Source organism: Protopterus annectens, chromosome 7.part0 (assembly GCF_019279795.1).
Source record: "Protopterus annectens isolate FY-2018-M chromosome 7.part0, PAN1.0, whole genome shotgun sequence".
Classification (NCBI taxonomy): Eukaryota; Metazoa; Chordata; order Ceratodontiformes; family Protopteridae; genus Protopterus; species Protopterus annectens.
Window position 1 is genome coordinate 807,682,942 of NC_056739.1, and position 27,664 is coordinate 807,710,605.

At 40.0% G+C, this 27,664-nt stretch overlaps 1 protein-coding gene across 1 annotated transcript in view; it reads left to right on the forward strand.

Moving 5' to 3' along the window:
- Positions 1–27,664, forward strand: part of PPP1R35 (protein phosphatase 1 regulatory subunit 35) — a 400,482-nt gene that overhangs the window by 147,109 nt on the left and 225,709 nt on the right. Inside the window, exon 3 of the mRNA XM_044077343.1 lies at positions 16,164–16,653. Within this exon, the coding sequence (XP_043933278.1) occupies positions 16,164–16,653 (490 nt within the window). The remainder of the gene's footprint in view (positions 1–16,163; positions 16,654–27,664) is intronic.

The window sequence follows — 27,664 nt, forward strand, 5'->3', positions numbered from 1 at the left end:
TTGCCTAAGCTGCCTAGAGCACATTCAACGAGGTCTGTGGCTACCTCTCATCTGTTTGGTCTAGAGCTTCGGTAGATATACTGCTACCACTTGGTCCAGTGCACCTACTTGTATTGCTCATTACAAATTGGACTTGATTTGGCTCTGCAGTACTCCGAAATATCCTTCCTTGAGAACCACCCAAGGTTCATCTGGTTGGGGACTCTGTGCCATCAGTTGAGGAATGAATGAAAATGACAACCTCAGATACAAAAATGATGTACTCACCATAATGATGAATTTGGGTCGTCCATTTTCATTCTTCCTCCACTTTCCACCCTCTAAATCCCATTCCCTTTCTTTCTGGAGGACAATTAGGGGATTTTTTGGGAACCCATCGTCCCATGTTTGTGCTCCAATCTTATCTCTGCGGTTTCTTCTCAGTTGATTCTATACAGAATAAACTTATTGTTTTCTGGGGGTAGCAAACTCTTTCTGAGGTATGTTAGGTTGGGGCATAAGAACTTTTACCACAGCAGTTTAGGCAACTGAAAGTAGAAAGGGTTGTTAAACTTGGGGAACAAAAGTAACTGGAGTTTTTTATAATTTGATCACTGTTGCAGTAGCCTTAGCTGTATGGGTTATGCTCTGTTCAGGATGTAATAGCCAGGCAGCTTTTAGACCACAAGAGTACCTTCTATTTGCCCAAACCACTGGCAGCTTAGCAGAGATGAAGAAAATCAACAGTTTGGGCACTAAGCCCTTCAGAGCTTTCCTGTTTCTGAAGAGCTCTCTCCTACTGGAATGCATTTTTCTGCTAAAAATTTTTGTTAAATTACTTTTGGTGTCTGGGTAAATCTGTGCTGTGCTTTTTAGTGGGCATTTTTGGTAGGAAACCTTTTACTTTTTTTCTTACTTCTTTTACTAGCTGCTACTGTCAGTCTTAATAAGTTTCAGGCTTTGTCTTCACCATGGAACAACTTCCTGGTTACTTGTTCCTTCCTTCAGCCACAAAAAAAAAAATGTCCAGCCCTGCCTTTGTCCCTTTAGCAAACTACAAATTTGCCTCTGCCACTGTTGGGTGACTCTGCTGTTGTCACTTCTAGTTCCTCAGACCATTTCTACCTTCCTTCCATTTGGTGTAGTCCCTTCAGCCACTGTGGAGTGGGTTTGGCCATGACTTCTGTGGCTGTTCAGTTGCCCTTGGTGGACATCAAAGAACTACTCTTGTTTGTCTCTGGTGAAGTAGTTTTCTGCTTAACTGGACTGTGGATCCAAGAGAAAATGTAAGTGTCTTGTTTGACTTTTCACAGAATTGTTTTTCTGGGGTGTCTCTCTGAAGCTTTGGTTAAAAGTTTTTCAACCACATGAAAAAGTAGATCTATTTGAATTTTTCCGCTCAGTACAAGATTAAGTCCAAGAAATTTATCCTAATACTAGGATTATTGGCATCCATGACTCCTTTCTCTTGTATTGTCTGTCACATGAGAAAGATTCAGTGCTATCTAAAATTTGTATGGTCCCAGCATTGGCATTCCTGGACATTCCAGATTTCAGTTCTGGGATTTGTAAAAAGGGAACTGCTTTAATGGAGAGAGCAGTTTTATTTTCATCCAGATTTCCCATTTCCCTTCCAGCTGTAGCACAATCTCTAACTGCGGAAGCCCTCAGACTTTGCTTTGGGAGTGGCATCTATGGGAGTAGGAGTGCAGGGCTTTGGATCAAAAGGGGCAGAACAAAACGGAGAAACATAAGATGATTTTTTTAACACCTTTACTGAATTATCACTTAAGATGTAGGCAAACATAAAAGTTTATATGAAAATCAAAACAAAACGCATCACTATGTTCCCATTTACAAACTTATACATCAAATTTTTGTTTTATATAACTTTCAGACGTCCAACAAGCTCCTCAGGTCTTGCCTACCCTTAAACCTTTCTCCTCCTGAACATCATTCTGAATGGATTGGGGGTTTTTTCTATGTAACTTGCTCTTCCCATTTCTAAAGATCTCACTTCCAATTTTGATCTCTATTAACAGTATTCAATACTTGTTCATGTAAACATTGATTTCCATTTTCTAGTAATTGCTTTTTTGGCAACCACCAGAATTCAACTTAAAACGGTATGTCTATGCAATTCAGATCCTGTATCCCAGCGCAAAACAAATTATTTCCTTAGTTACACTAATTTGCTTACCTAGTATTTCTGTTAGAGTAGTCTTCCGGGAATTTTTGAAGTCTTCTAGCCCATTACATTCCCAAAAAATGTTCCCAGTTACCTTTTTCTTCCCATCACCTCTTTAGCATTTGCAAATTGGAGGACGTACATAGGTCCCAGGTATGCAACAAAGCCTAGAGGATCTAGGATTTTTGCTTGAAAGTGGTAGGTATTATTGTTATACCTCAAGCAGATTCAAATAATTTTTCCTCAGGAAGAAGGGCAACTGGGAACATATGTTTTGGAAGTGTAATGAGTTGGCAACATTTTTTAAAATTCCGTACAGAGTACTTTGTCAGCAATATTGGGTGAGCAAATGTGTGTAACTAAGGAAATTTATTTTTTGAGCTGGGATACAGGATTTGAATTGTATAGATATAGTAAGGCCTTGTTTAATTTAATTCTCGTGGCTGCCAAAAAAGCAATTACTAGAAATTGGAAGTCAAAGTCTAAACCAACTGTTTTTGAAGTATTGAATATGGTAACAGAGGTAAAAAAAAAACTGGAAGTAGGATATTAAGAAAATGGTAGGAGCAAATTTCATTAAAAATGGAAATTGTGGGAACAGTACATGCAGAATGTTTTGGAGGAGGAGTGAGGTTTTAAGGGAAGATAGGAATCAGTTTCTGTAATGTTAGATTGTGTACAAAAAATGTATGTAATATATTTTTGTAAATGGGAGCATATTAATGTTGATTTATTTTATGTATTTTATATATATATATATATATATATATATATATATATATATATATATATATATATTATTTTATATGTGTTTGCCCATAATTCAATAAAAGTGTTAAAGTTAATGATTCTAATAACTAACAAATTGCATTATTTAAAAAGGTTCTTGTATCTGTATAAGAAGGTTATGTTTCTGTAACTTAACCCATGATGTGTAGTATAGTGTTAATATTGACTTAATACTTTGTGTAACACAATGTAGGCTCTCCTTAGAGATTTTAGCATGTGAAGGGATATTTAGATATGGGACTTGTATTTGTATACCTTAAATGCCCACTTTCTAGCCACAGTGATGATCGTGTCAAGTGTTACTAATTCCAAAGAATTCACTATGTAGTACAGACCTCAGAGTTTGTACCATATATTGTATTGTGGTTTTTATTAAGCCTTGTGACGCAACATTTACCATGCCAGTGCACAGAAAAGTCACAGGATATTTCTTTTTGTCTGAAATAATACTTGTACAGTGTCTATCCACTTGATTAGTCATAGGGCATTTTTTATCATGCTTTTAACAATACTTTATGCAGAGCTTAGCAGCAGCAAGTATTTTGTGCTTTTTGTGATTTCCAAACTTCTCGTGACTCCATCCCGTTTCTCTGTTTCACATACTGCGTTGTTTACTTAATACTTCAGACTGACAATTTAAAGGTGAGCAGTTTCACTTGCTTTGCACATCTGTTGCTCTATTAACATTAAATCTGAGTCCCACAACAATCTACCCTGGGTATAATTGTTTCTGATAACACACATTTCTGTTTGGCATTAACGAATGAATATAAATTAGAGTCTTTGACTTGATTCTTTAATTCAATAACATGAGCATCTGTGGGCATAATGGAATCTTACATGTTCATTTAGAACATATGGCAGATATATATACGACAGATTTTTCCTGTCTTTAGAATAGCTGAAAATTGTTTCTTCAGTGCAGTATTCTTTCTGTTGAAACATTTTTCAAGGCGTCTTTCTTGCAACATGCAGAAAAGCAGCACTTTGTACCTTTCCAAGCTTCCCAGAAATACTGCTCACAGTCTAGAATAAACCAAATTTCTGGATTTGCAGTTTACAGGACTCAAATTACTCTAGAGAGAGGTTTACTGATTGCTTGTAATTGCACCACTTTTCATTCAGAAGGCGAAAAGCTTCTTGACAACTACTTTTTTGATGACATGTAATATTTGGTATTCAAAAATACAGTAAGAAATCGTGGTGGATCCAGGAATTTGCAGGGAGGGGGGGCGCAGTCTGGTTAGTTGACTACCAGGGTGAAGCGGGAAAGTGGGATACTCGGTTTGTGGCTGTGAAAAGATCATCTTAAGAAGCTCCGACATCATGTGTGGAAAGGCATAAATTTACATTCAGTTGCATGTGATTTTGCTGTGCATAGGGTAGTAGAAATAGGTAATTCCAGTGCAGCACACAGCACATGTACAGATAGCACAAGTATTTTCAATGCATGCCTGGAAAAGATAATTGGTTGCCCATACGAAGTCACATTCACCTTCCACGTCATAGGAGGCATATGCACTGTTATAAACTTGGAAAGAAACCCACTGAAGGTGAAGGCAGAGGGCCTCTACACCCCTGGAAGAGTGTTAATTACACATTAACACACACTCTGAAGGGCATTATTGCGCTTGGAGAATGTTGTTGGGTTTTTCTTGCTTATTTATTTTTTAAGTACTATATAATTTTTTACATATTTTTAATGTAAAATAGTTCCTCCGCCTAATGTGTCAAACTTGCTGTAGTATGTTTTTAATGGTGTTGGAGGAAGCATTTTGCATCAAACATGTATTACAAATAATGTAGTGCTTAAAAAATAAGCAAGTAAAACTCAACAATTTTACATGGAGCCCATTCTCTCTCCCATTAACATACATACAGTCTCTTCTGCTTTGACACACACACACACACACACACACACACACACACACACACACGCACACGCACACGCACGCACACGCACACACACACACACGCACGCACACAGGCACACGCACACACACACAGGCACACACATGCACACAGGCACACACACGCACACAGACACACACACGCGCGCACACACACACGCACACACGCACGCACAAACGCACACACACGCACTCACGCACACACTCACACAGGCACTCACACACACACACAGTCTCTCTCCCTTTTTTGTTTACATTTTATGCGCACTAAACAGCAGAACTGATGCTTAGCATGCTAAAATGGCGATCATTAGTTTGATTTTCAGTCCGAGGTCCGCAGCAGCTTGATATGCTGCTGTGAAGCAGTGGATTTCTTTGTCAACAGGCATTACTTGTACATTAAGACCCTGCTGGAGAACGTTCATTCTCCAGTCATGGTGTTGATGTACAGTTTGCCCATTCTGTAATTAGCAATAATATCAAAGTCTGTGAGGGATCAGTCATCTTTAATATATCAGATAAAGTTTAAGGCAATCTGTAATTAATCAAAGGATTTGTGGGTAAAAGGTCATGTCTGACTGGATTCTCAAAACATTTTATTCTATTGCTTACATAAGAATTAGCATTTTTGTTTTTCATGTGCAAAAATGGGAAAAAAGGGGCTGTGGATGGATTCTCTCTAATTATTGTGGCATAAATAGTCAGACTTTTTCTTTTAAATGCAAGTCAGTACAAGGGGTTAGCTAGTATGTGTACTTGGTGTACTCAAATGAGTACATTTTTGCTGAGCTTCTCTGGCAAACTTCAACACTCAGAAAGCACAGAACATGTAGAGCTGGGTAGATGAATATTTACAATACAGAGGTACACAAACACAAAGAATGCTTGTGTGAAAGGAAGTAACAGGATCACCATAGTGTGCCCCCCATATCTATCAACCTTAGCATAAGAAAGTTGAACAAAGCCTAAAATAATGGAGGGACGAAGGCCCAAAAATAGGGACAGAGTTTAAATACTGATTTTATAAACTTAGTTGCTAGAATAACAGGATTTGTGTTAGCATGCATTTCTTGAAAGGTATGAAGTGTAAAACTCTGTTGTATATCTCCTTATTTAGTGACTTCATTCCTCAGTGATTTGCCAGAAAATCACAAATTTTATTGGAAACACACCAAAACTGTAAGGCAAAAATCTGGACACTGTGTGAAAGCCTGGACAGTTGAGATGTATGCCACCTCCCCATACATAGCATTAATCAAACCCCCCCCCCCCAGACTATTACAACTGCAAAGGATGCCATACTTTGCTACCTTAACATTTTGATAGCTACTCAAAGGCAGTGGAGAAGTCCAAAGTTTTACCTTACCGCTAAAATAACAGAATAATTATCAGTGAGCACTCATTCACGAGGCAGGTACTAATTACAAGGAAAGTGAGTAAATGTTTCACTGTAAATGCCTCCAGTATTCCACAGTTAACCACAGCAGGCCAATACTAATATAACATTATCTCTCTCACACACACACACACACACACACACACACACACACACACATGATTAAGATATTCCTGTGTAGCCCAGTGTTGCTGTTTATGAACTTAGCATTACATAGCAATTACTTTAAGAAGGAGAAAGTTTTAGTTTCATTTTAATCTATGTGACCTCCCAACAGGTACACTGTAAAACTGATGACCAATATGCGAATAGTTTCTGTTACGGACAGTGACACTGGGCCTGGTTGTACAAAACTGTTCTTTTACAGAAGTCACTCGTAGCTTTTATTAACTGACATTATCGGAACTCAAGACAGCAACAAACTCAAACTGCAGGTAACAACTGTAGGGTGAGTAGAGGTGAGAATGACATATTAAACTAACCCGTGAAAATGTTATAAAATTTTCCAGCTATGCTGTGAAGAACAAAGGCAATTCTCATCACCTGACATGCTGTTATCAAAAATTGTCCAAAACCAAAAATCATCTAAAAGTGAATCGTGCACTCTACCAAATGAGGCAAGTAAAAAGTGGTTTGATACTTTGCCAGCACTGGACAAATCCGAGTCAGTTGTAGGGAAATTATATAAAGCTACAGTCCCTACATATCTTACTTTTCCTCACTTCAAAACCATACTAAACTCAAGGTGAAAAATAGGAACATTTTCCATTCAGTACATTACATTATGAAAAACAGCAAGTAATTGACGTATGCTTCAGTAATTCAAATGCTACCACTTAGGCTTTAATACGGTAACAGAAGTAGTACTACATTTACAATGAAAATTACTTGGTCATTAATGATTTCCCTCGTAATTTCACTACTACAACTAAGCTCTCAGGCTCATTACTTACTATATTACAGTTGGGACACTTTGCTGGGGAACATTTGCATTTCTACATTTCAAGATTAGTGTTCCTTTAATGCAAGCACTGTTTAACTCTGCTAATGCAAGCACTGTTTAACTCTGCTAATATGCCTTGAACTTCAGTAGCAACTTATAAGAATATGTTCATGATTCACTTGGTAGATAAGCATCTGTGGAAGCATGTCACTACTACTACTTTTCCTTTCAGCTTTTCGTGTTAGGGGTGTCACAGCAGTGGAGTTTTACTGTGTCGAGTTGCCAACCCAGCACCCAACCTTCGACAGAGTGGACTCACTCACTCACTCACTCACTCACTCACTCACTCACTCACTCACTCACTCACTCACTCACTCACACTCGGGGCTAATTTAGAGTGTCCAATCCACCTGCAGCATGTCTTTGGGATGTGGGAGGAAACTGGAGCACCCAGAGGAAAACCATGCGACTGCAGGAAAGGCATGCAGACTCCACATAAAAGGTACCTCAGCCAATAATCGAACCACAGAACCTGTTGCTGTGAGATGGCAATACTAACTGCTGCACCACCCCGGCCACCCAAGTGAAAAAAAAGATTTATCAGCTTAATGTAAGCAAAGAAATGTTAATTCATAAATTCAATAAAGGTGCAAAAAAAAAAGAAAAAAATTGATCAGCAAGCAAAGAAATGGTAATTCAGTTAAAAAGAAGCACGGTCTCTTCCTTTATAGGCCATCCAATAATCAAAAACTGAAGGCACTACCACTGTAACCAAACAGAGGAAAAGAAAAAAAGATAAATGTGTTTCAGCTATGTCATGTTACGGACATCTAAACTCCATTCCGAAAAGAGGACAAGGAGACTAAAAGATCTCATCAGTGTGGTAGCCCCAAATGTGGTTATTTTGGGGTACAAAAAAGTTAAAATATGACAGAAAACACTTAAAGCAGTGCTGATGCACTAGTAGTTCAAATGTAATGATACAGATATATCTTTCTTTCAGTTTTAGGATGGACTTGCTGCTACTGTGCTGCTGCAAAGAAGTGAGACCTGTCCAGAAGCCACCATTGACTAGGTACCGAATGTCTTGCAGCACAGCCATGACTTTGTAAAGCTCTTACAGCTGTGGTATAAGTAGTGAAATATTTGTCACACAGTACTTGAATAAAAGCAAGTGGAGGGCTGGAAACTCATGCCTAAAACCTGTTTAGGTCACTCCATTAATGAATCTTGTGCATACAGAGTGAAAAGTGTAAAACAACCACAAACATTAGCACATTAAAAAAAAACACACACACAAAGTCACAAAATGAATACTGCAGCTGGACATTATTAGATTAGTGCTTTCGTTCATATAAATGTATACTACTACTTCAGAAGGGGAGGAAATAAAATTATATACTACTAAAAGAAGTATAATGCAACACACAGAAAGGTACCAGCCCCTTCCTGACAACAATCACAGCCCCCCCCATACCCAATAAATGAAAAATAGTGAGTGTATAATTTAATGAGAACTATTTAATTATTCTATAAATAAAGCATATACATTTCATTTCATGTTCCACTCCTTCCCCACAAAAAAAAAAAAAAGAAATATTTGAATACCCCAACAAAAAAATGGGTCTGTACAAGTCAAGACAGAAATGACAAGAGGTCTGTACAGCTCTTTAAACTGTTACTAATTACCTGGTCAAAACTGCAATCAGCTATCGTGTTGTTACTGTATGTAAATATAAAAAAAAAAGCCAGAGCAACAATCTACGAGTAGAAGTTTCAGTCCGAGAAAGTAAAATGAGGAACAAGAGACTTAACATCACAGACTTGTCAAACTACAAGCCTAACAAAGTAAACACTTAAAATGCTCTCTAGACACTACAGATGGGATGGTACAGAACAAAATAAATCTTCAAACACTAAAACCGCATACGTATGCTCGCAACTAATAACATTATAGTTGAACAATATAGAATTCACAGACCACAGTTCTGCACCACTTAATATCCATTTCACAAATAGCTGCTAACTCTCACTTTACACAAACCTTTCACTTTTAAAGGCCAGACCACAAAATGATTTTTATCCACTTATACGATGCTGTTATAGTTAGCAAGCCAATTTCAGCACTTTCAACTGTATCTCTTCTTTGACACCATGTTCATCATCATCTTCTTTCGGCTGTTCCCGTTAGGGGTCGCCACAGCGGATCTTTTGTTTCCATTTCTTCCTGTCCTCTGCATCATGCTCTTTCACACCAACCGCCTGCATGTCCTCTCTCACCACATCCATAAACCTTATCTTAGGCCTTCCTCTTTTCCTCTTACCTGGCAGCCCCATCCTTTTCCCAATATACCCAGCATCCCTCCTCAGCACATGTCCAAACCAACGCAATCTCGCCTCTCTTACTTTGTCTCCAAACTGTCCAACCTGTGCTGACCCTCTAATATATTGATTCCTAATCCTGTCCATCCTAGTCACACCCAGTGCAAATCTTAACATCTTTAACTCTGCCACATCCAGCTTTGACTCCTGCCTTTTCGTCAATGCCACCGTCTCCAACCCATATAACATAGCCGGTCTCACTACCCTCTTGTAGACCTTCCCTTTCACTTTTACTGGTACCCGTCTGTCACAAATCACTCCTGACACTCTTCTCCACTCATTCCACCCTGCCTGTGCTCTCTTCTTCACCTCTCTTCTACACTCACCATTACAGTGAACTGTTGATCCCAAGTACTTAAACTCATCCACCTTTACCAACTCTACTCCCTGCATCCTCACCATTCCTCTACCCTCCCTCACATTTACACACATATATTCTGTTTTAGCCCTGCTGACCTTCATTCCTCTCCTCTCTAAAGCATATCTCCACCTCTCCAGGGTCTCCTCAACCTGGTCCCTACTCTCACTACATATCATAATGTCATCTGCAAACATCATAGTCCACGGGGCCTCCTGTCTGATCTCATCTGTCAACCTGTCCATCACTACTGCAAATAAGAAAGGGCTCAGAGCTGATCCTTGATGTAATCCCACCTCCACCTTAAACGTATCTGTCACTCCCACCGCAGACCTCACCAATGTCACACTACCCTCGTACATATCCTGTATCACTCTTACATACTTCTCTGCCACTCCCGACTTCCTCATACAATACCACAACTCCTCTCTAGGCACCCTGTCATATGTTTTCTCTAAGTCCACAAAGACACAATGCAACTCCTTCTGACTTCTGTATTTCTCCAACAACACTCTCAGAGCAAATATTGCATCTGTAGTGCTCTTTCCTGGCATGAAACCATACTGCTGATCACTAATCATCACCTCCCTTCTTAACCTAGCTTCCACTACTCTTTCCCATAACTTCAAGCTGTGACTGATCAATTTTATCCCTCTGTAGTTACTGCAGCTCTGCACATCACCCTTATTCTTAAAGATAGGTACCAAAACACTTTTTCTCCACTCCTCAGGCATCCTCTGACTTTCCAAAATTTCATTAAACAATCTGGTTAAAAATTCCACTGCCATTTCACCTAAGCACCTCCATGCTTCCACTGGTATGTCATCGGGGCCAACAGCCTTTCCATTCTTCATCCTCTTCATAGCTGACCTTACTTCCTCCTTGCTAATCTGTTTCACTATCCCCACATTATCCAACCTTCTTTCTCTCTCATTCTCTTCATTCATCAGCCCTTCAAAGTACTCTTTCTATCTACTCAACACACACTCCTCACTTGTGAGTACGTTTCCCTCACTGTCCTTTATCACCCTTACCTGCTGCACATCTTTCCCAGCTCTGTCCCTCTGTCTAGCCAATCGGTACAGGTCCTTTTCTCCCACTTTAGTGTCCAATCTCTCCTACAACTCTCCATATGCCTTATCTGAGCCTTGACCACCTCTCTCTTTGCCATGCGTCTCATCTCCTTATACTCGTGACTACTTTCTTCATCTCTTTGGCAATCCCACATCTTGTTCGCCAGCCTCTTCCTCTGTATACTCTCCTGTACTTCCTCATTCCACCACCAGGTCTCCTTATCCTCCTTCCTCTGTCCAGATGTCACACCAAACACCTTTCTAGCAGTCTCCCTTACTAGCTCTGCTGTAGTTTCCCAGCTATTCGGTAACTCTTCACTGCCTCCCAGTGCCTGTCTTAACTCTTCCCTGAACTCCACCTCACAATCACCCTTTTTTAGCTTTCACCATTTAATCCTTGGCACTGCTTTCACACTTCTCCTCTTCTTGATGACCAATGTCATCCTACAGACCACCAGTCTATGCTGCTTAACTACACTTTCCCCTGTCACCACTTTACAGTCTCTAATCTCCTTCAGACTGACCCTCCTACATAGGATATAATCCACCTGAGTGCATCTTCCTCCACTCTTGTACGTCACCCTATGCTCCTCCCTCTTCTTAAAATATATATTCATCACAGCCATGTCCATCCTTTTCTTAAAATCCACAATCATCTGACCTTCTGCATTACTCTCCTTAACACCATACCTACCCATCACTTTCTCATCCCCTCTGTTCACTTCACCAGCATGCCCATTGAGGTCCGCTGCAATTACTAGTCTCTCACCCTTGGGTACACTCACCACCACTTCATCCAACTCGCTCCAAAATTTTTCTTTTTCATCCATAGCACACCCAACTTGTGGAGCATATGCACTAACAACATTCATCATTACACCATCAATTTCAAGCTTCATAAACATCACTCTATCAGACACTCTCTTCACCTCCAAAACACTCTTGGCATACTGTTCCTTTAGGATAACCCCTACCCCATTTCTCCTGCCATTCACACCATGATAAAACAATTTGAACCCGCCTCCTATACACCTGGCCTTACTTTCCTTCCATCTGGTCTCTTGCACGCACAATATATCAACCTTCCTTCTCTCCATCATATCAGTTAGCTCTCTCCCTATACCAGTCATACTGCCAACATTCAAAGTTCCTACCCCTCACTACTACAGTCCTAACCTTCCTCCTCTCTTCCTGCCTTTGGGCATGCCTTCCCCCTCCTCTTCTCCTTCGGCCAACAGTAGCCCAATTTCCGCCAGCACCCTGTTGGCTAACAGTACTGGTGGCAGTCGTTGTTAACCTGGGCCTCGACCGATCCGGTATGGAAATATGAAATGTTCTCCGCATAAGTAATTTGGCAGAGGTTTTACGCTGGATGCCCTTCTTGACGCAACCCTCCCCATTTAACCGGGCTTGGGACCGGCACAAAGAAATGCACTGGCTTGTGCATCCCCAGTGGCTGGGTTCCCTGTTGATACTTCAATAAAACAAAAGAATTAGCAAATTGCCTCAATGCAGAGCAGATTCAAAGAGTTGTTTGTCCGACTGGTATTTTTAGTTTACAATTAAACTAGATTGTCTTCAGTATCACAGTTCACATCAATGCGCCTAAACTACAATGGAGATGCAGTTGAAGGAGGATAGTTATATAAAAAAAAAAAAAAAAAAAAAAAAATCATTTAACTGCAACCTCCAATCGCATCTCTGTTGTATTAGGTGCGTTTGTGAAGAAAAGATGCACCTGATTAAAAAAATAAATAAATAAAAATTTAAAAAGGGGCCGGAGTGTGCCTCTGCACCCATGCCTAAATCCGCCACTGAGAAGATAAAACTGGCAGTATAGAGTCTTATCAGCATTTAATTTTAGACAGTCCGAGTCTTGGGATACCATTTAACATTGTGTTTGGGAATTCTAATAGAGGCTGAAGATGCCAATTTTTTAAAGATAAGTACACACATGCACATTACAGCAGAGCTGTGTCGCAAGTAAGTTGGAGGTAGCCTTTTCATGTATGTACATCTGTCAGCACAGTGAGGAAGAAAACTTGCTGCAGTAGTGGAAAAGGAAGGAGGACATTGTTCTAGTAAGGAAGTGAAGGCGAAGTCTGATAGTCCAGCTCTGTGCCATGGACAAGCTTATTTTTAGCTTGGGTAGGTTGAAGGATTCATCATAATGAATGTACTTTTAAATTAAGTTGGAAGGGGGTGAGTTGTCAGAAGCAGAAGAAGGAGCTAGATAGTTAAGTAATTGAGAAAAAAGGAAAAAACAGCACAGTAGAAGAACAGACAGGGCTGACTTTAACTATGGATGAGGTAGTATTGCAGTGCACTTGAAGAGGTCTTGGTAGTAACATGGTAGAGCCGCATGCAATAATGCAGGGTGGGGTGTATATTGTTGCTTCACAGAGGTGTGGAGGATTGATATGAAGATGCCACATGGAGGTGCTTTGGGGAAATGTTGCTCGAGAATGACAGATGGGGAGGAATGAGCTGCAGAAAAGTGGAAATCCCTTTGAGGTCACAGAGGAGGAGAAGGGAACACTCCATGAAAAGTATGAGGAATAGGGTAGGGTCAGAGTAAAACATGGTGGAATCTATATAATTGGCTCCCAGACATATTAAGGGAAGTGAATGGAAGAGTTGGGAGGAGAATAAAGGAATGGAACTGGAAAAAGAATATTAAACTTTTGGAGGGTCCTAATCTGCCAGGAGCAGACTGGGAAATTCAGAGCTGCAGTGTTGATGGGGAGCAGAAGCTGACCAAAGTCTTACATTCTTGATATCTGATGCAATAGAGCACAAGAAAGTTCAAATTTCTGTGCAAGTGATCCTACCCATGGGGAAAGGTAACACCAATGATCAGCTGAAGGCACCACTAGCCAGCAGTACTTACCACTATATGATTTAAAATATGTGAAAGAGTAATAAAGTAGACATCATAGTGTGGTGTTTTAGAGGGAGTGGAGTGTGTTGAGGAAGCAAATCAGGGATGAGTTTTGTTTTATGACATAAAGGGAGAAAACTATGTGATTTTATCACAGAGGAAGTATTGGAGCTTTGGACAAGGATTTTGAGAAGAGGAAAATATCGAAAAACATCCAGTAATGAGAGGGCAGCAGTTGCAATGTAAGATGGGACCTAAAGAGGTAGAAGGGAGTGTTAGAAGTGGTGATGATAAGAAAAGCAAGCAGAAGAGCAACAAAGGAAGTGAGAAAGCAATAGCACAAGTTGAAAGGTATTTAGCAGTAGTAAAAGAGGAGAGCAGAGGCTTTTTAGACAATATAGAAGAAACAAGGGAGAAAGAGACGTACCTAATCAAGATGAGCAAAGATGTGGAGGAGTTTGCAGAAGATGATGAAGAAGCAGAGGCACTGAGTACTTTGCTTCAGTTTTCATTAAGTAAAAGCAAGTGAAGATTGCAATGCTGGGAGTGAGATAAAGCATAATGGAAAAACTTTGGACAGACAGCAGGAAAAGACAGAAGTGGTGTGGAGAGGCCTGGCTGCTCTAAGGGGGAATAAACCACAGGAGACAAGGTGGGCATCTCCCAGGATCTTATGGAATCTGATCATTCTGCTGGCAGATCCTTGGTTAGAGAACTGATCTCTTGCTGATTTTTTACAGTTTCAGAAGTGCCTGAGTTCTGGTAAATAGCAGGTCTGGTACTCTTACCATAAAGGAATAGAAAAAATGTGGTAGAGTGCATCTTTTAGTCTAATAATGGCATGAAAAGTAATTGAGGGTCTGAGAAAAAGGTTTGTTGCTTTCTTGGAGTATATTCAACACAGGTTCATGGTATATTCAACACAGGTTCATGGCCTGAAGGAAGTGTCAGCCAGGGCTGCTTCAGTTTTATGACTTTGTTGTGAGAGAGGTTTATTGAAGATTAGTAGCGCACATTGTAGCTAGACCTCCTCAAGGCATTTGACTTGATCTTACCTGTGTGTGACTGTTAGAAGAACCCCAGATGCTAGGAGCAGAGTTGAGGCTGAAGGACTGAATTGTTGCATGGATGAAGAGTAGGAAATAGGGTTGTGCCTGGGTGTGAGTTTTTCAGAAATAAGGGAAGCTTATTAGTGGAGTACTACATAGTGTGTTCCTGTACCCATTTGGTGGATCTCTCTTCATTCAAATAAGCCTTAAACAGAACAAGATCAGTCCATTTGCTAACAACACAAAGTTGCAACATTTGGGGAAGGGGGAGGAGTGTTAAAGGATTTAGAGTACCTGACTAAGAAGGGAGAAAGGTGGCCTTGAGGTTCATTGTCTGTAAATGCACAGTACTTTAGGTGAGCCACAGCATTCCTGATAATTGGTATAAGTTGGAAGTAGAACTTAGGCCTGTACCAGGGAGTAATTTAGAAGGCCTTTGAGCAGTAAGCTGAATGATGGAGTGTATTCTTAAGGGGACAGACACCAGAAGCCACAAGGTGTGTTTGTTTTGTAGTTCACTGATCAGGCTGCAGATTTAGTACTGTTTGTAACTCTGAGAAATGTTAGGCTGTTAAAATGGGTTCCAGTGAAAGCTAACAAAATGATGGTGGGATCCAAGGGGAATTGAATGACCAGATGTTAGAGCAGCTGGAGCTGTTCTCACCAGAAATGAGAAGAGACAGGCCATATGAGTGCACAAGGTTGTGTCAGGGAGATGTGATGAGATCACAGTTAACTTGATGGACCGATGTGGATGAGCGTATATTGGGTAGCAGATTGTAGACACCAACTGCTCCATATACATGCAAAAGCACTTTGTACAGAAGTGAAGTTTGTTAATCCATGGGATTAACTACTTAAGGGGGTGGTGGGCAGACATGAAGACCTTGAAGATGGTACACAGCAGGGGTGAAAGAGGAAGAAGGGGAATTAGAATATTAAAGCCATTTAAAGGGCAGGTAAGATAGATTAATTCTCTGTCATCAAGCAAAAGTAATGTACTCATAGTCCAATGTGGTTTGGACCTTTCACTGTTTTTGTATTTTGTGAAGTAGAACAAATATTGTTTTTTATAGGCATATTATCAGATTCTGTCATTTCCCAAACCTTGTATTTTATTATATAGCATCTTGATTTTTACTCTTTGCACATCTGTTTCTTTTAAATAGTTATATTATAGTTCTTCGCATTTCATTTTTAACATTTGTTTAATAGGTACGTTTTGACTTCAGCAGGGATTCGGATGTGACAAGGAACAGATCTCCTAATGTGCCATGTGTTAGACTGGAGAAAGATATTGACCCTGTTATTGTTACAGTGATGCCCCAGCAGAAATCGGATGTGGGCATTCATACATACCAGTCACTGGATTTTGGTGGCAGTAGTGGCAACATAAGCAGAGGTGATGCCAGTGGCAAAGCTTTAAAGGGCAAGTCACTTAAAAATGTTAAACTGAACAAAGCAAACAAGTGCTTGCCAAAGGCAACAGCTAAAGCATCTTTGGAGAATTTAACAGTTGACCAGTGTGCCCTGAAAATATCAGAACAGTGCACATTAGGAATACCTGAGGTAAATACCACTTTGGCATTAAGCCAGGAACTACAGGAAGTTGAAGAAGCAGATTTTGATGCTAGGAAAGCAGTGGAAGAGCAGCTGCAGAAATCTTTTTTGACACGACAAATAGTGGAAGCCAGAATTAATGAAGGTAAATGTTACTATTTGTGTCGATTACTTATTAGTCTTTTCCTTGTTTTGTAATAACATGAGAAAAGGTTTCCAGTGCAGATGCCAATATTCCTGTGACTGCATGCAAAGTATGCCTGTTTTTCCGATTTACTTGAAGTGTTAAGACTTAATGAATTCAAACATGCATTGTAATGGGCTACAGTTAAGCCTGCCACACAGATTTGCACAGTTCCTTAAAGGTAACTTTAAACTTAACTTTTGAGCAACGGGTGCATTGTTGTAAGGAAGTCCTCCTATATTGCACAGTTTAAAAACTAAGGGATTGTGCCTAGATCTAGGGATGTAATTCTCCCTTTTACTCACCCCTCATTAGGCCAGTCATTGAATATAATGCCCCATTTGGCATGTATCTGTCCAGAAGCATGCAACAACCAGAACCCCTGAAGATACCTTACTAAAAGGATACAAGGCGTAAACAACAAATCCTACGTAAACCGACTCAAAGCCATGTCACTATATTATGTCCTACACACTGCTAAGAGGTGACCTGTGTCCTGGCATACTAGGCATCCCTTGAGCTATTACTGATGGATTTACTGCACATCAAATCAAATGGCATCAGAAATACTCTGAGCAGGGATCTAAACCTCCTCTGCAACATCAACAGAACGGTTTAGAGGAACAGGTATATCTTTCAGGGGATACCGCTGCTGAAGAACAGACTCCCCATCCATATAAAACAAAGTTCGACCTTGTCCATATTATTTATTATTATTTATTTATTCCAGTTTGATGGCCGGGGGGGGTCCACTGGGCTTGGGGGGCCCATTTTCAGTGGAGGCCCGGGGAGAAAAGCTCCACAACACAAAGTTTACTTACGTGAATAGTTTCAAAGACGGTTTGCATTACAAACAACAGGTTGCATTCAAAAAAAAGAAAAAAAAAAAACAATTACAGATTTGTTCAGGAGAAAAAGACAGGCATGTAGCATAATAGCTAGATTTTACTGTTTAGTTACATATACAATCTACTCTTGGATAACCTTCTTACCTTCCTAACCTCGCTCTCAAATGTAAAGAGGGAGGAGAGCTTGAGAGGTATGTGTTGAAGAGTACAGTTGCATTTCCTGTTTAGATAGAGGTAGGAATGAAGTTGAGTTTTAAAGTTATTAAGGTTGTCACAGGTCCTCAGTGTGGAGGGCAGAGCATTCCATTTTTTAGCTAGGGAAAAGGATAACAGAAGCTGACCAGCTGGGCGCTTGGGTTTTTGAACGGTAATCAGGTTTTGGTGGGCAGATCTAAGGGATCTGAGGGGGTATATGGTTGTAGTATATTGGATAGTGTGGGGGCAGTTAGTGGGTTGGAACAATAATTTGTGGGCTGTGGTGATTTGAAGAAAGTCAAGTTGATTGGGGAGTTCAAGCCAGTTTAATGAGTGAAAGGAGGTGCAGTGATGAGAGGAGGATTTGGCATTGGTGATGAATCTGGAGATTTTATTGTAACATACTTCCAGTTTGGAAGTAATTGTGGAAGATAAATTAGTGAGTAGAGGAGTGCCATACAGTAGAGAGGGAAGGAGATAGGTTGTGGCGAGAGTTAGTCTGGTGGGAGGAGAGGAAGTGGTTGTTTCTGTAAAGTAGGCCAAGTTTTGTGTGTGTTTTCTTGATGTTTAGCTGGATATGAGTGTTGAATTTTAGGTGATCATCAATGGTGACACCAAGAAGTTTGGCAGAGGGTTTGATCTCGATAGTGGAGTTGTTAAGGCTGGTAATTTGAAGTGAGTTTTTATCAAGAGGGGAGGATTTTGAGGAAGAGAATAGAAGGATCTTAGTTTTGTTGGCATTTAGTGAGAGGTGATTTTGGAGCATCTAGTTTTCAGTGGTTGAGAAGGCAGTTTGTCAGAAATTGCAGCTCTGTTAGGTTAATGGCGCAGCAGATCAAAGTGGAATCGTCAGCGTATTGCATAATTTTGGTATTAGGTATGACTTTGTGGAAGTCATTAATAAAGATATTGAATAGCAATGGGCCAAGTATGTAACCTTGGGGTACTCCAGTGGGGGTACGAAGGAAATTGGAGGTGGCCTGGCCCCATTTCACGGCTTGGGACCTGTCAGAAAGATAGCTGGAGAACCATTTATTTATTTGATTTTACATTTGTTGACCGGGCTAGTCTAGCTGGATATATGTCCATTTTCAGTAGAGGCCCGGGGAGAAAAGCTCCAAGCAAAGGCACAGGCAATCAATATTATATATAGTAATAGTTGACAGAAATACAGTAGATGGTTTATAATTGAGGTTCAGTTAGACTTGAAACAAAGCAGTATAGTAGGATATACTAAAACAAAATACATTTAGTGGGCATTTGAGAGATAACAGTTAATAAAATTATTGACTAATATACTTTCATTACCATACGGACTCATAGTGCAGTAGATCAGGAGAATAGAGAGAGCAGCAAGGGGAAGGAGGTGTTAGTCAGGTTTAGAGCTGGGACAGAGCCAGTGAGTTTTAAGGTATTCTTTAAGTAGCGTTTTGAAAAGAAGAGTGGAAGTGAGGGTGGTAAGTTCATTAGGAAGCTGGTTCCAACTTTTTCCTATTGTGTTGGAGAAAAGAGAGTCCCCTGCTTTGTTGTTGGATTTAATAGTGGAAACTAGTAGCTTATTAGCTGATCGAAGTGTAGTAAGATTTTTGTAGGGGGTGAACAGATTGAGGATTGGGGTATTGTTAGGATGATAGAGAATCTTATGGGAGATGACAAGTTGCTGGCAAAGCAATTGGTTCTGCAGTTCTAACCATCCCAGTTGTTTGATGTTGTTGACAGTGGTGGGTTCTAAAGGGGGTGCCAGTGGCAAATCTGGCTATGTTGTAACATGCTGAGAGTTTGGAAAGGTTGCTTTTAGAAAGATTGGTATATATTGCAGAGGCATAGAATAGGGTAGAAATCAGATGGGTCTGGGAAATGGTTATCCTGGCAGAAGGGGTTAGGAAGGGTTTGATTCTGTAAAGGGTGCCAAGTTTTTTGTTAACAGACTTTATTGTAGAGTTAATATGGTGATCATAGCTAAGGTGGTTATCAATTGTTACTCCCAGTAGATGGGTAGTAGTGTCAGGGGATATGTTAGTACCATTGTTAGAGGTTACAGTGAAGTACAGTTGAGATGACTTAAGAGTAGGAGCAAAGAGCAATAATTTAGTTTTTTTGGGGTTCAGTAGGAGACCATGTTGCAAGAACCAGTTTTCAGCACTGTTAAATACGGATTGGGTGATTGACTGGAGAGAGGTTATGGACTTGGCTGAACAAATTAAGGTAGAATCATCTGCATATTGTATGCAGGTGGCTTGTGGAATTGTGGTGTGTAGGTTATTTATAAATGAAGAGAAGAGGACATAAAATAGAGCCTTGAGGTACTTCTATGTTCACAGGGAGTGGTGTGGAAAGATTATTATCCCAGAGTACGGCTTGATGTCTGTTTTCCAGATAGGATTTAAACCATTGTAATGCCTGTGCATCAAGTGATTGGACCTTTAGTATGTCAGTAAGCAAGTTATGATTCACCATATCGAAGGCCTTTGAAAGGTCAATAAAAAGTGTAGATGAAAAAGTGTTATTGTTTCGGTTTTTGTTTATGGTGTCAGAGAAGGATAGCAGGGCAGTTGTGCTATGGAATGGTCTAAAACCGTGTTGGCAGCTTGCAAGTAAGTTATTCTGGAGAAGGTGGTCAAGTAGTTGTCTGTTAATGCATTTCTCCCTTATTTTAGCTATTGGAGAGAGTAAGGCAATGGGGCGAAAGTTGGAAAGTTCAGTAGATGGGCCACCTTTGTGTAGAGGGATGATATGGGATACTTTCCATATGGATGGGATTTTGCTTTCTGAGATTGTTCTATTTATAAGTATGGAGATGGGATAGGCAATGGCTTTAGCTGCAATTTGCAGGAATTCAGCAGGAAGACAATCAGCAGAAGGGGTGCAGGGCTTAAGTTTTAAGAGGAGGTTGCATATGAAGGATGTGGGTACTGGTTTTATATGAAAGGTAGGAGATGGAGTATTAGTGGTATCTAACTGGGAAGAGGTGACAGGTGGCACAGTATTAGCTAGGGTTAGAATGGCTTTGGTAAATAGTTATTAAAGGCATCTGGAATCTGGTTGGCATTATTATGGTTGAAACCTGAGGGGGCAGGAGTTGTAGAGTGGCCTGGCTTAAGAAGATTGTTTATGCCTGACCAGAATCTTTGTAGTTTTTGTTGGTGGGTTTGTTGGAGGTGAAGGTAATAGTCTTTTTTGTCTTGGAGAATTTGTTTTTTGGTGGCATTTCTTAATTGTTTGAAGTGGAGGTGATCTGATGTTTTTTTTTTTTTTTTTGTGGCTCTCCATTTGGCCCAGATTTTATTTCTGAGGAGGATCTTTTATTTGGTTAGTTTTGAGAGCCAGGGGGCGGTTTTGGTCCTTATTCGGGAAGTGTGATATGGGGCATGGAAGTCTAGGATTTGAAGGAGTCTGGTACTGAAATAGGTCACTGCTTCATCAAGTTGAAGATGAAGCAAAGGTGACCAGTCATGAAAGAGTTTTTTGGGAGAGGTTGAGATTAGAGAGATGGTTTAGTAGGTGGGTATGGGAGATGGTATCAAAAGCTTTAGATAAGTCCAGCAGAATAGAGGATACCATATTACCAGAGTCACGGGCTAAATTGACAGAATGTAAGAAGGAAAGAAGGGCGGAGTTGGTACTGTGTCCTGGGCGGAAGCCATGTTTGGTAGGAGAGAGTAGCTGGTGTTTGGTAAGGAATGGCAAGAGCTGTAGGTGGATGCATTTTTCAAGAAATTTGGAGACTGGGGAGAGGATGGTTATGGGGCGGAAATTGGAGACGTTACAGTTTTTGCCACCCTTGTGGAGTGGAAGAATAAATGCAGTACGCCATAGTTTCAGGATGCTGATAATACAGAGCAATAACGTCTGAGGCTATTTTTAGGAAGGAGGAAGGAATGCTGTCAGGGGCATTGGAGCAAGACTTTAGTTTAGAGAGAAGTTTCTTTATTAGGTTGGTGGAGACTGGTTTGAATTCAAAAGAAGGGGGGAGGAGGGAGGGGAAGATTTAGCAGGGAGGGGTGGAGGGTTATTGTTGGTAAAGGTCTTAGTTAGCTCAGCGATAGAAGAGGTGAAGAAGGTATTGAATAGAGAGGCAATTTCAAGGTCAGATTTGCTGGTGTCAGGACTGGGGTTGTTTTTTGTACCTGGCCTAAGGAGGGAATTAATAGAGTTCCAGAATTGTTTGGGTTTTTTTTGTATGATTTGCTTGTAGTTTGATGTAAAAGACTTTTTATCTCTAATGACTTGTTTTTTGGATAGGTTTCTCAGCTGTTTATATTTAAGCAATATTTCTGGCTGTGTTTGTATTGGAGGTAGGCTTTCCAGGTTTTATCCCTTTGTAGCATAATCTTTTTGGTATCCTTGATGAGCCATGGGGCGGTCTTAGTTTTAACTCTTTTTGTTCTTATTGGAGCTAGGGAGTTGAGGACAGTTACGAACGTTGAATTGAAATAGTCAACGGCTGTGTCTAATGGTAAAGTTTTTAGGGGGTTCCAGTTAATTAGTTTAAGGGAGTCAGAGAAAGTAGTAGGGTTAAAGTTAGATAGGTTACGAGTATGAATGTACTGGTGAGAGTGTGGGGAAGTGGGTGTAGCTCGAAGGGTGAAGGCAGGGAGGTGGTCTCCTAATGGGTCAGGAATAACACCAGATTCTATGATTTTGTTAGGATGAGATACTAGGATACAGTCAAGTATGGAGCCTGGGGGGGGTTGGTTTTGTTAGGTCTAATATGAAGTTAGTAAGTTGAGTGAAGTTAAATAGGTTGATTGTTATGGTGGGATTAGGGTTAATGATTTTTTTCCCAGTCAATATTTACATTTCCCATAATGTAGGTTTCTAGCTTAATATTAGAGGAGGTCCATGAGAGGATGTCTTCCAGGGTATTGGTGGTGTTACCAGGAGGAATATAGAGGGAAATGATGCAGATGCTTTTATGGTTGTTTATTTTTAGTAGGCCAATTACAAGCTCAGCATTATTGAAAGAAGGGATGGGATTAGAGTAAGGAGTGATGGACAAGTGGTTGGAGTACATTAAAGCTACACCACCACCTCTTCTACTTAGGCGGTCATATCGGAGAGAATGAAATCCAGGGGGAAGGAATTCGGAGTCACTTATGTGAGGTTTTAGCCAGGTTTCAGAGATGGCTATAATGTCAGGTAAGTTGTAATAGATCTAGGCATGAAAGAGGGTTAATTTATTTTTTAAGCTTTGGGCATTGATGTTGAGGAGTTTGAGGTATTTACTGATGGTTTTGTTATTAGTGCTGGGGTGGTTTGTTGGAGAGAAGTTTGGTCCTGGATTGGGGTGAATGTCGTCGGCTAAGCAAAGGTAAGTGAGATGGGGAATAAGTTTATTAGGTTTGTACTTAGAAGTGGCTGGTAGTGAATGGGTTTATGTTTGTAGTATTTAGTAGTGCTTGGGAAAAGTTTTACTTTTTAAGAGAAGGATGGGGTGGGAGGGAACTAAAGAGGCAGAGATGATGTGGAAGTGGGCTGTAAGGAGGGGGTGGGGAGAAAGAGGTGGAGGGTGTAAATGGAAATCAGTATAGGAACTGGCATGGTAAAGAGGTAGTAGAAGAAGGATGAGGATGGGTGTAGAGATAAGGATTTTAGGAGCAAGGGAGAGCATGGTAGTTGGAGTTAGAAGTGATAGAGAGGAGGGTAATGGGATATTAGATGGGAGGGGGGTGTGGTAGTGAGAGTCACGTAGGTTGGAGGAAGGGATGGGGGAAAGGTGTGTGAGGATTGGTTGGAGGAGAGGGAGGGATTATAATAATGTATAATAAATCTGTCTAAAGTAAAAATGTTACTGGTATAAATCCGTCAACAGCTTCTTGTAAGGGCAGCTTAGATCTGTGGATGGGAAACAGAAAATTTAACCCAGGACTGGCCTCTGTACTACTAATGGAGAGAGTCGGCTCCAAAATGCTTTATCCCATGCGTGGTTTCCTCAAATTATCTATGGTATGATCCCAGTTATTCTCGTTAGGGGTAATATATAATTATTGATCATGAGATGGGTAAGCCCAATCTGTAAACAAATGGGATAGGTTATCTGGAGCACAAAGAGGGAAGATGGCTAGGCTTAAAATGGCTCGCAGCTAGCCTAGTACTTGCCTGTGAACCTATAGGGCTACTTATCATGAAAAAAACAGATGAATCTAGAAAGTCATCTGAACAGCAGCCAAATTTCATTGTTAAAATTTGAACCAACATGGCATGAAAAATTCATTGCTGTCCAAACAGAGGCACATAGGTTCAGCTGTGTTAAGAATGAAATGAACACTTTTTGAATTTTAGAAGGTAATAAAATGGAGCCCCATAAATTTCTTTACACAGTTGAATTCTGAACCTGTCTTTTTCATTCTAGCCATTTTTATTGCATAGTATTTTACAATTTTTCTAAACTCAAAAATTATTCTTTCTTTCACTGAGTGTTGGGTTGGCTCAGTCAGTGCTCCTAACACAGAACTACAAAATGACCAGCTACATTCTAGCTTTTGGCTAGAGCTGTAAAACTGGTCTGAATGGCTTGTAAAAGGCTTCAGGTGAAATGTGTACAAAACTCCTTAAGGAATAAAATGCAAGCAAGCACTTCTGCTTCAGAAGCTTTGTAAGATGTCTGTGACTCAGTGTTGCATTTGTGTCTTAATGGACTAGGAAAACATCATCACTTTGCATAGCAAATGTATTCTGGGAAGGAGACAAAGCACTAAAACAAGCTCATGATAATATGCCAGACCCCATTGTCAGCCATTTTGTGGAAAAAACATTAACATTTTATCACAAAACAATCCCTCTGACAGTCTTTTTACCTGAAAATAGTAAACTTTTAATTAAGTCTACAACACATGTAGACTTCATCAGAACTTTTATAAGAAGCATCTAGAAGTATTGTAATATATTAAAATTATTCATAAAAAAATAAATAAAATGGAAGAAAAAAAAAACACATTCCGTTCCAAGGTGGAGTTTTCCGTTAAACAGTTTGTTCAAAGTAAATTCAAAACAATGTTCAAAAATCATTTGTAAATGTTGAATTGTAATATGTGGTCTTAAAAAAAAAGACTTTGGGCCAGATTCTGAAAGACTTGCTCACAGTGTAAACTACTCCTCTGTAAGGCCTACGTCCCTTAACTCTGAGGTCATATCTTTTTAAAGCAGGTCTCTTTATAGTTTGCCATTTGGTATAATACAAAGAAGAATGTGTTCTTGGTGTGGAAATCCTTCTCTGCTTTGTTGTTTTTATGCATACCCCTGAAAAAAAACATTGATGTATTGCTCAGAATTACAGAATAAATTCAGGCATCACAGAGACTTTACACATTGAATTTAATCAACACATGCTGAGCACTGCATCTGGTTTAGGTGACTGTATTGTAAGATTTTCATAAATGTTGATGAGCTTTACTCTTCCTGTCTTAGCACTGGAGTGCTATTTATGTAGTAATAGGCAGATCTGAGAGAGTCTTTTTCAGATTCAAAGGAAAATGACACATTTTCAGCTACAGAGTTGTTCTGAACAGTTTTTGCACATTGGTGTGGGGGGGAGGGGCAAGAGGCTTTTTGCCCCCAAGTCCGATGAGTACATGAGAAGTGTCTTTATTTTATTTGTTTATTTGACATTTGTTTACCAGGAAAGTCCGACTGGGTATGAGCCCATTTTCAGTGGAGGCCCGGGGAGAAAAGCTTCACAGTACACAAACTTGAACAATAGTTACAAAGTTACAAATATTAATACAATAACAAAGTAGTACAATATGTGAAATACAATAAAAGAAAAATAAGCAAAGTATAAAGGCAAACAATAAAGTCTTACAAACTGAGAACCCCAATGTCCGGTACAGTACACTGACTCCATGCTTAAGAGGTTGGGCAAGGGCAGGATGGCTGTGTCTTTCTGGTGCCATTTTCAGTGATATAAGAACTCTTCAGTCCTTCATACTGGGCAAAAATGAATATGACCTAGTAGTAGCCCATGTGGTTGTGAATGTCTAAGGGACACTTAGAAAGACATGTTGATATCCAAATTGGATAAATCTTTGGCCCATAGTGGGGTCCTGCCTTCACCCGGATTAATACCCAAGTTAAAGAAAAGATAATTGGCTTAAACAATTTCCCGTGTACTTGGTGTCATGGGGGGAACAGTATGTCAGCCTAAAATGAGACAAGCCAACTTGCCTCACAAGGGATAAGCCTGCACCTCTTATTCCGTCACTTCCACTTACTGACCATAGCTCTAAGTTCAACTATTAGACTTGAAAACATAGCAGGTAAAATTGAAGGAAATTCTAATTCTGACCATATCAAGAATGCACTTATTAGTGCCAGAAGTCTTAGTAGCAAGTTACCTGATGTTGAGCTTTCCTGTATTTTGAAAACTCCATATCTGTGGGATAAATGACACTATTTAATTGAAAAGATAGCACCACCACCTTATCTATTGTTAGTGCTTACCATATGTTCAAACCTGAGGGGAAACTGGTGGGATTTTTTGTATTTGTTAGAAAAGGCTCTTTTAGGCAGATTCCCCAAGATCCACGAACAGAACTTGCTAAAGTCCAACTTATCATAAACGAAAATTATGAATTTGTAGCTATAGAACAGCTTACATGTTTCCAGATGACCATGAGGGATTCATAAATGTACTCACTGAACTACCTATAAAAAATGTTATGTTGGGTGATTTCAGTTATCCATCAGTAAAAGTGGTGCAACTGTAACTCTAAAGTTAGTTATGCCCAAAGATTTCTGGACTTAATGAATGACCTAAAGCAAGTAATGACTCAGACCTCTATGGGGCAAAACCATTCTGGGTCTCATTCTTACCAGCACATGTATCACTTATAGCCATCCCTGGTTAAATCCAACCACAAATTTGTGACCTTGTCTTTAAGTCTCAAACACACCCATAGTGAACAATTATGAATTTAAGGACTTGAAATGGGCAAATCTACTCAATTGATTTCTCAAAATGCACTTGTAATATCACCAGTCCAGTCCCCATGCAGTCTCAGCTGTTAGTTCTACTTCCAGCTAATTCATCACTAGAACCAGCTATAATGAGAAGTGCAAAAACAAGCCATCTTGGTAGTCTACAGTATAAATAAGGTGTATAAAAAATCCAAAAAGAAATCTAAATCTACCTATGTCAAACTCACTCTAAATTGGCAAAAAAATAAAAATGGCCACTGAGAAGATCAGAAAACATCAACTGAAACTAGCATATGAAGCCAAGGATAATCCTGAAATTCTTTAATTACATAAAAAAAAATGAATAACGCCCAGCAGTGTTCTGAAATAAATCAAACTGGCATCACCCCTCTGACTCTAAAGACAAAGTTAATAAACTTTAAAATAAATTGTCGACTTTACACCAGGAACAGTTACTGATATTCCAAAAATCCCCAAGTGCCTTTACTTCTCCAAGGTTCATCAAGATACACTTCCTAACTGTACTCTCAAAAACTAAACAAAATACCCTTTACATGGTGCCAGGCAATTTTCCTGGGTTCCCAATATGTAGCATCAAAAATGCCCTTTTGGAGCCTGGCTTGAGCTTGTTTAACCCGAGTAGCCACAGCATATGTCCATTAAGTATGGAGAGTGGCTGTTATTTCCTATCCTGAGGGGATCCTCCCACCAATCCCAGGAACTACAGACCCATCAGCCAGAGCAGGTTAACACTGTGCTGAAACAGGGTCATCTTCCCAAGCCCTGGAAAATACTACCACTACAGATCAAGCTATGTGGTACATTATCTTCCTTTAAACAGGAACTGGACAAACTCAGTCCTGGCTTGACTGGCCTAGCCCTTTTTGAAAAGAGGTATAGTCCAAGGGTGGATACTGAGTAAGGTGCAAGTTGGTCTGTACTTCCTGTGAATTTCTGTTAACCAGAGTAAGTTTGTACAGCCATGGAATGCTTCATAAACTATAATATCAAAA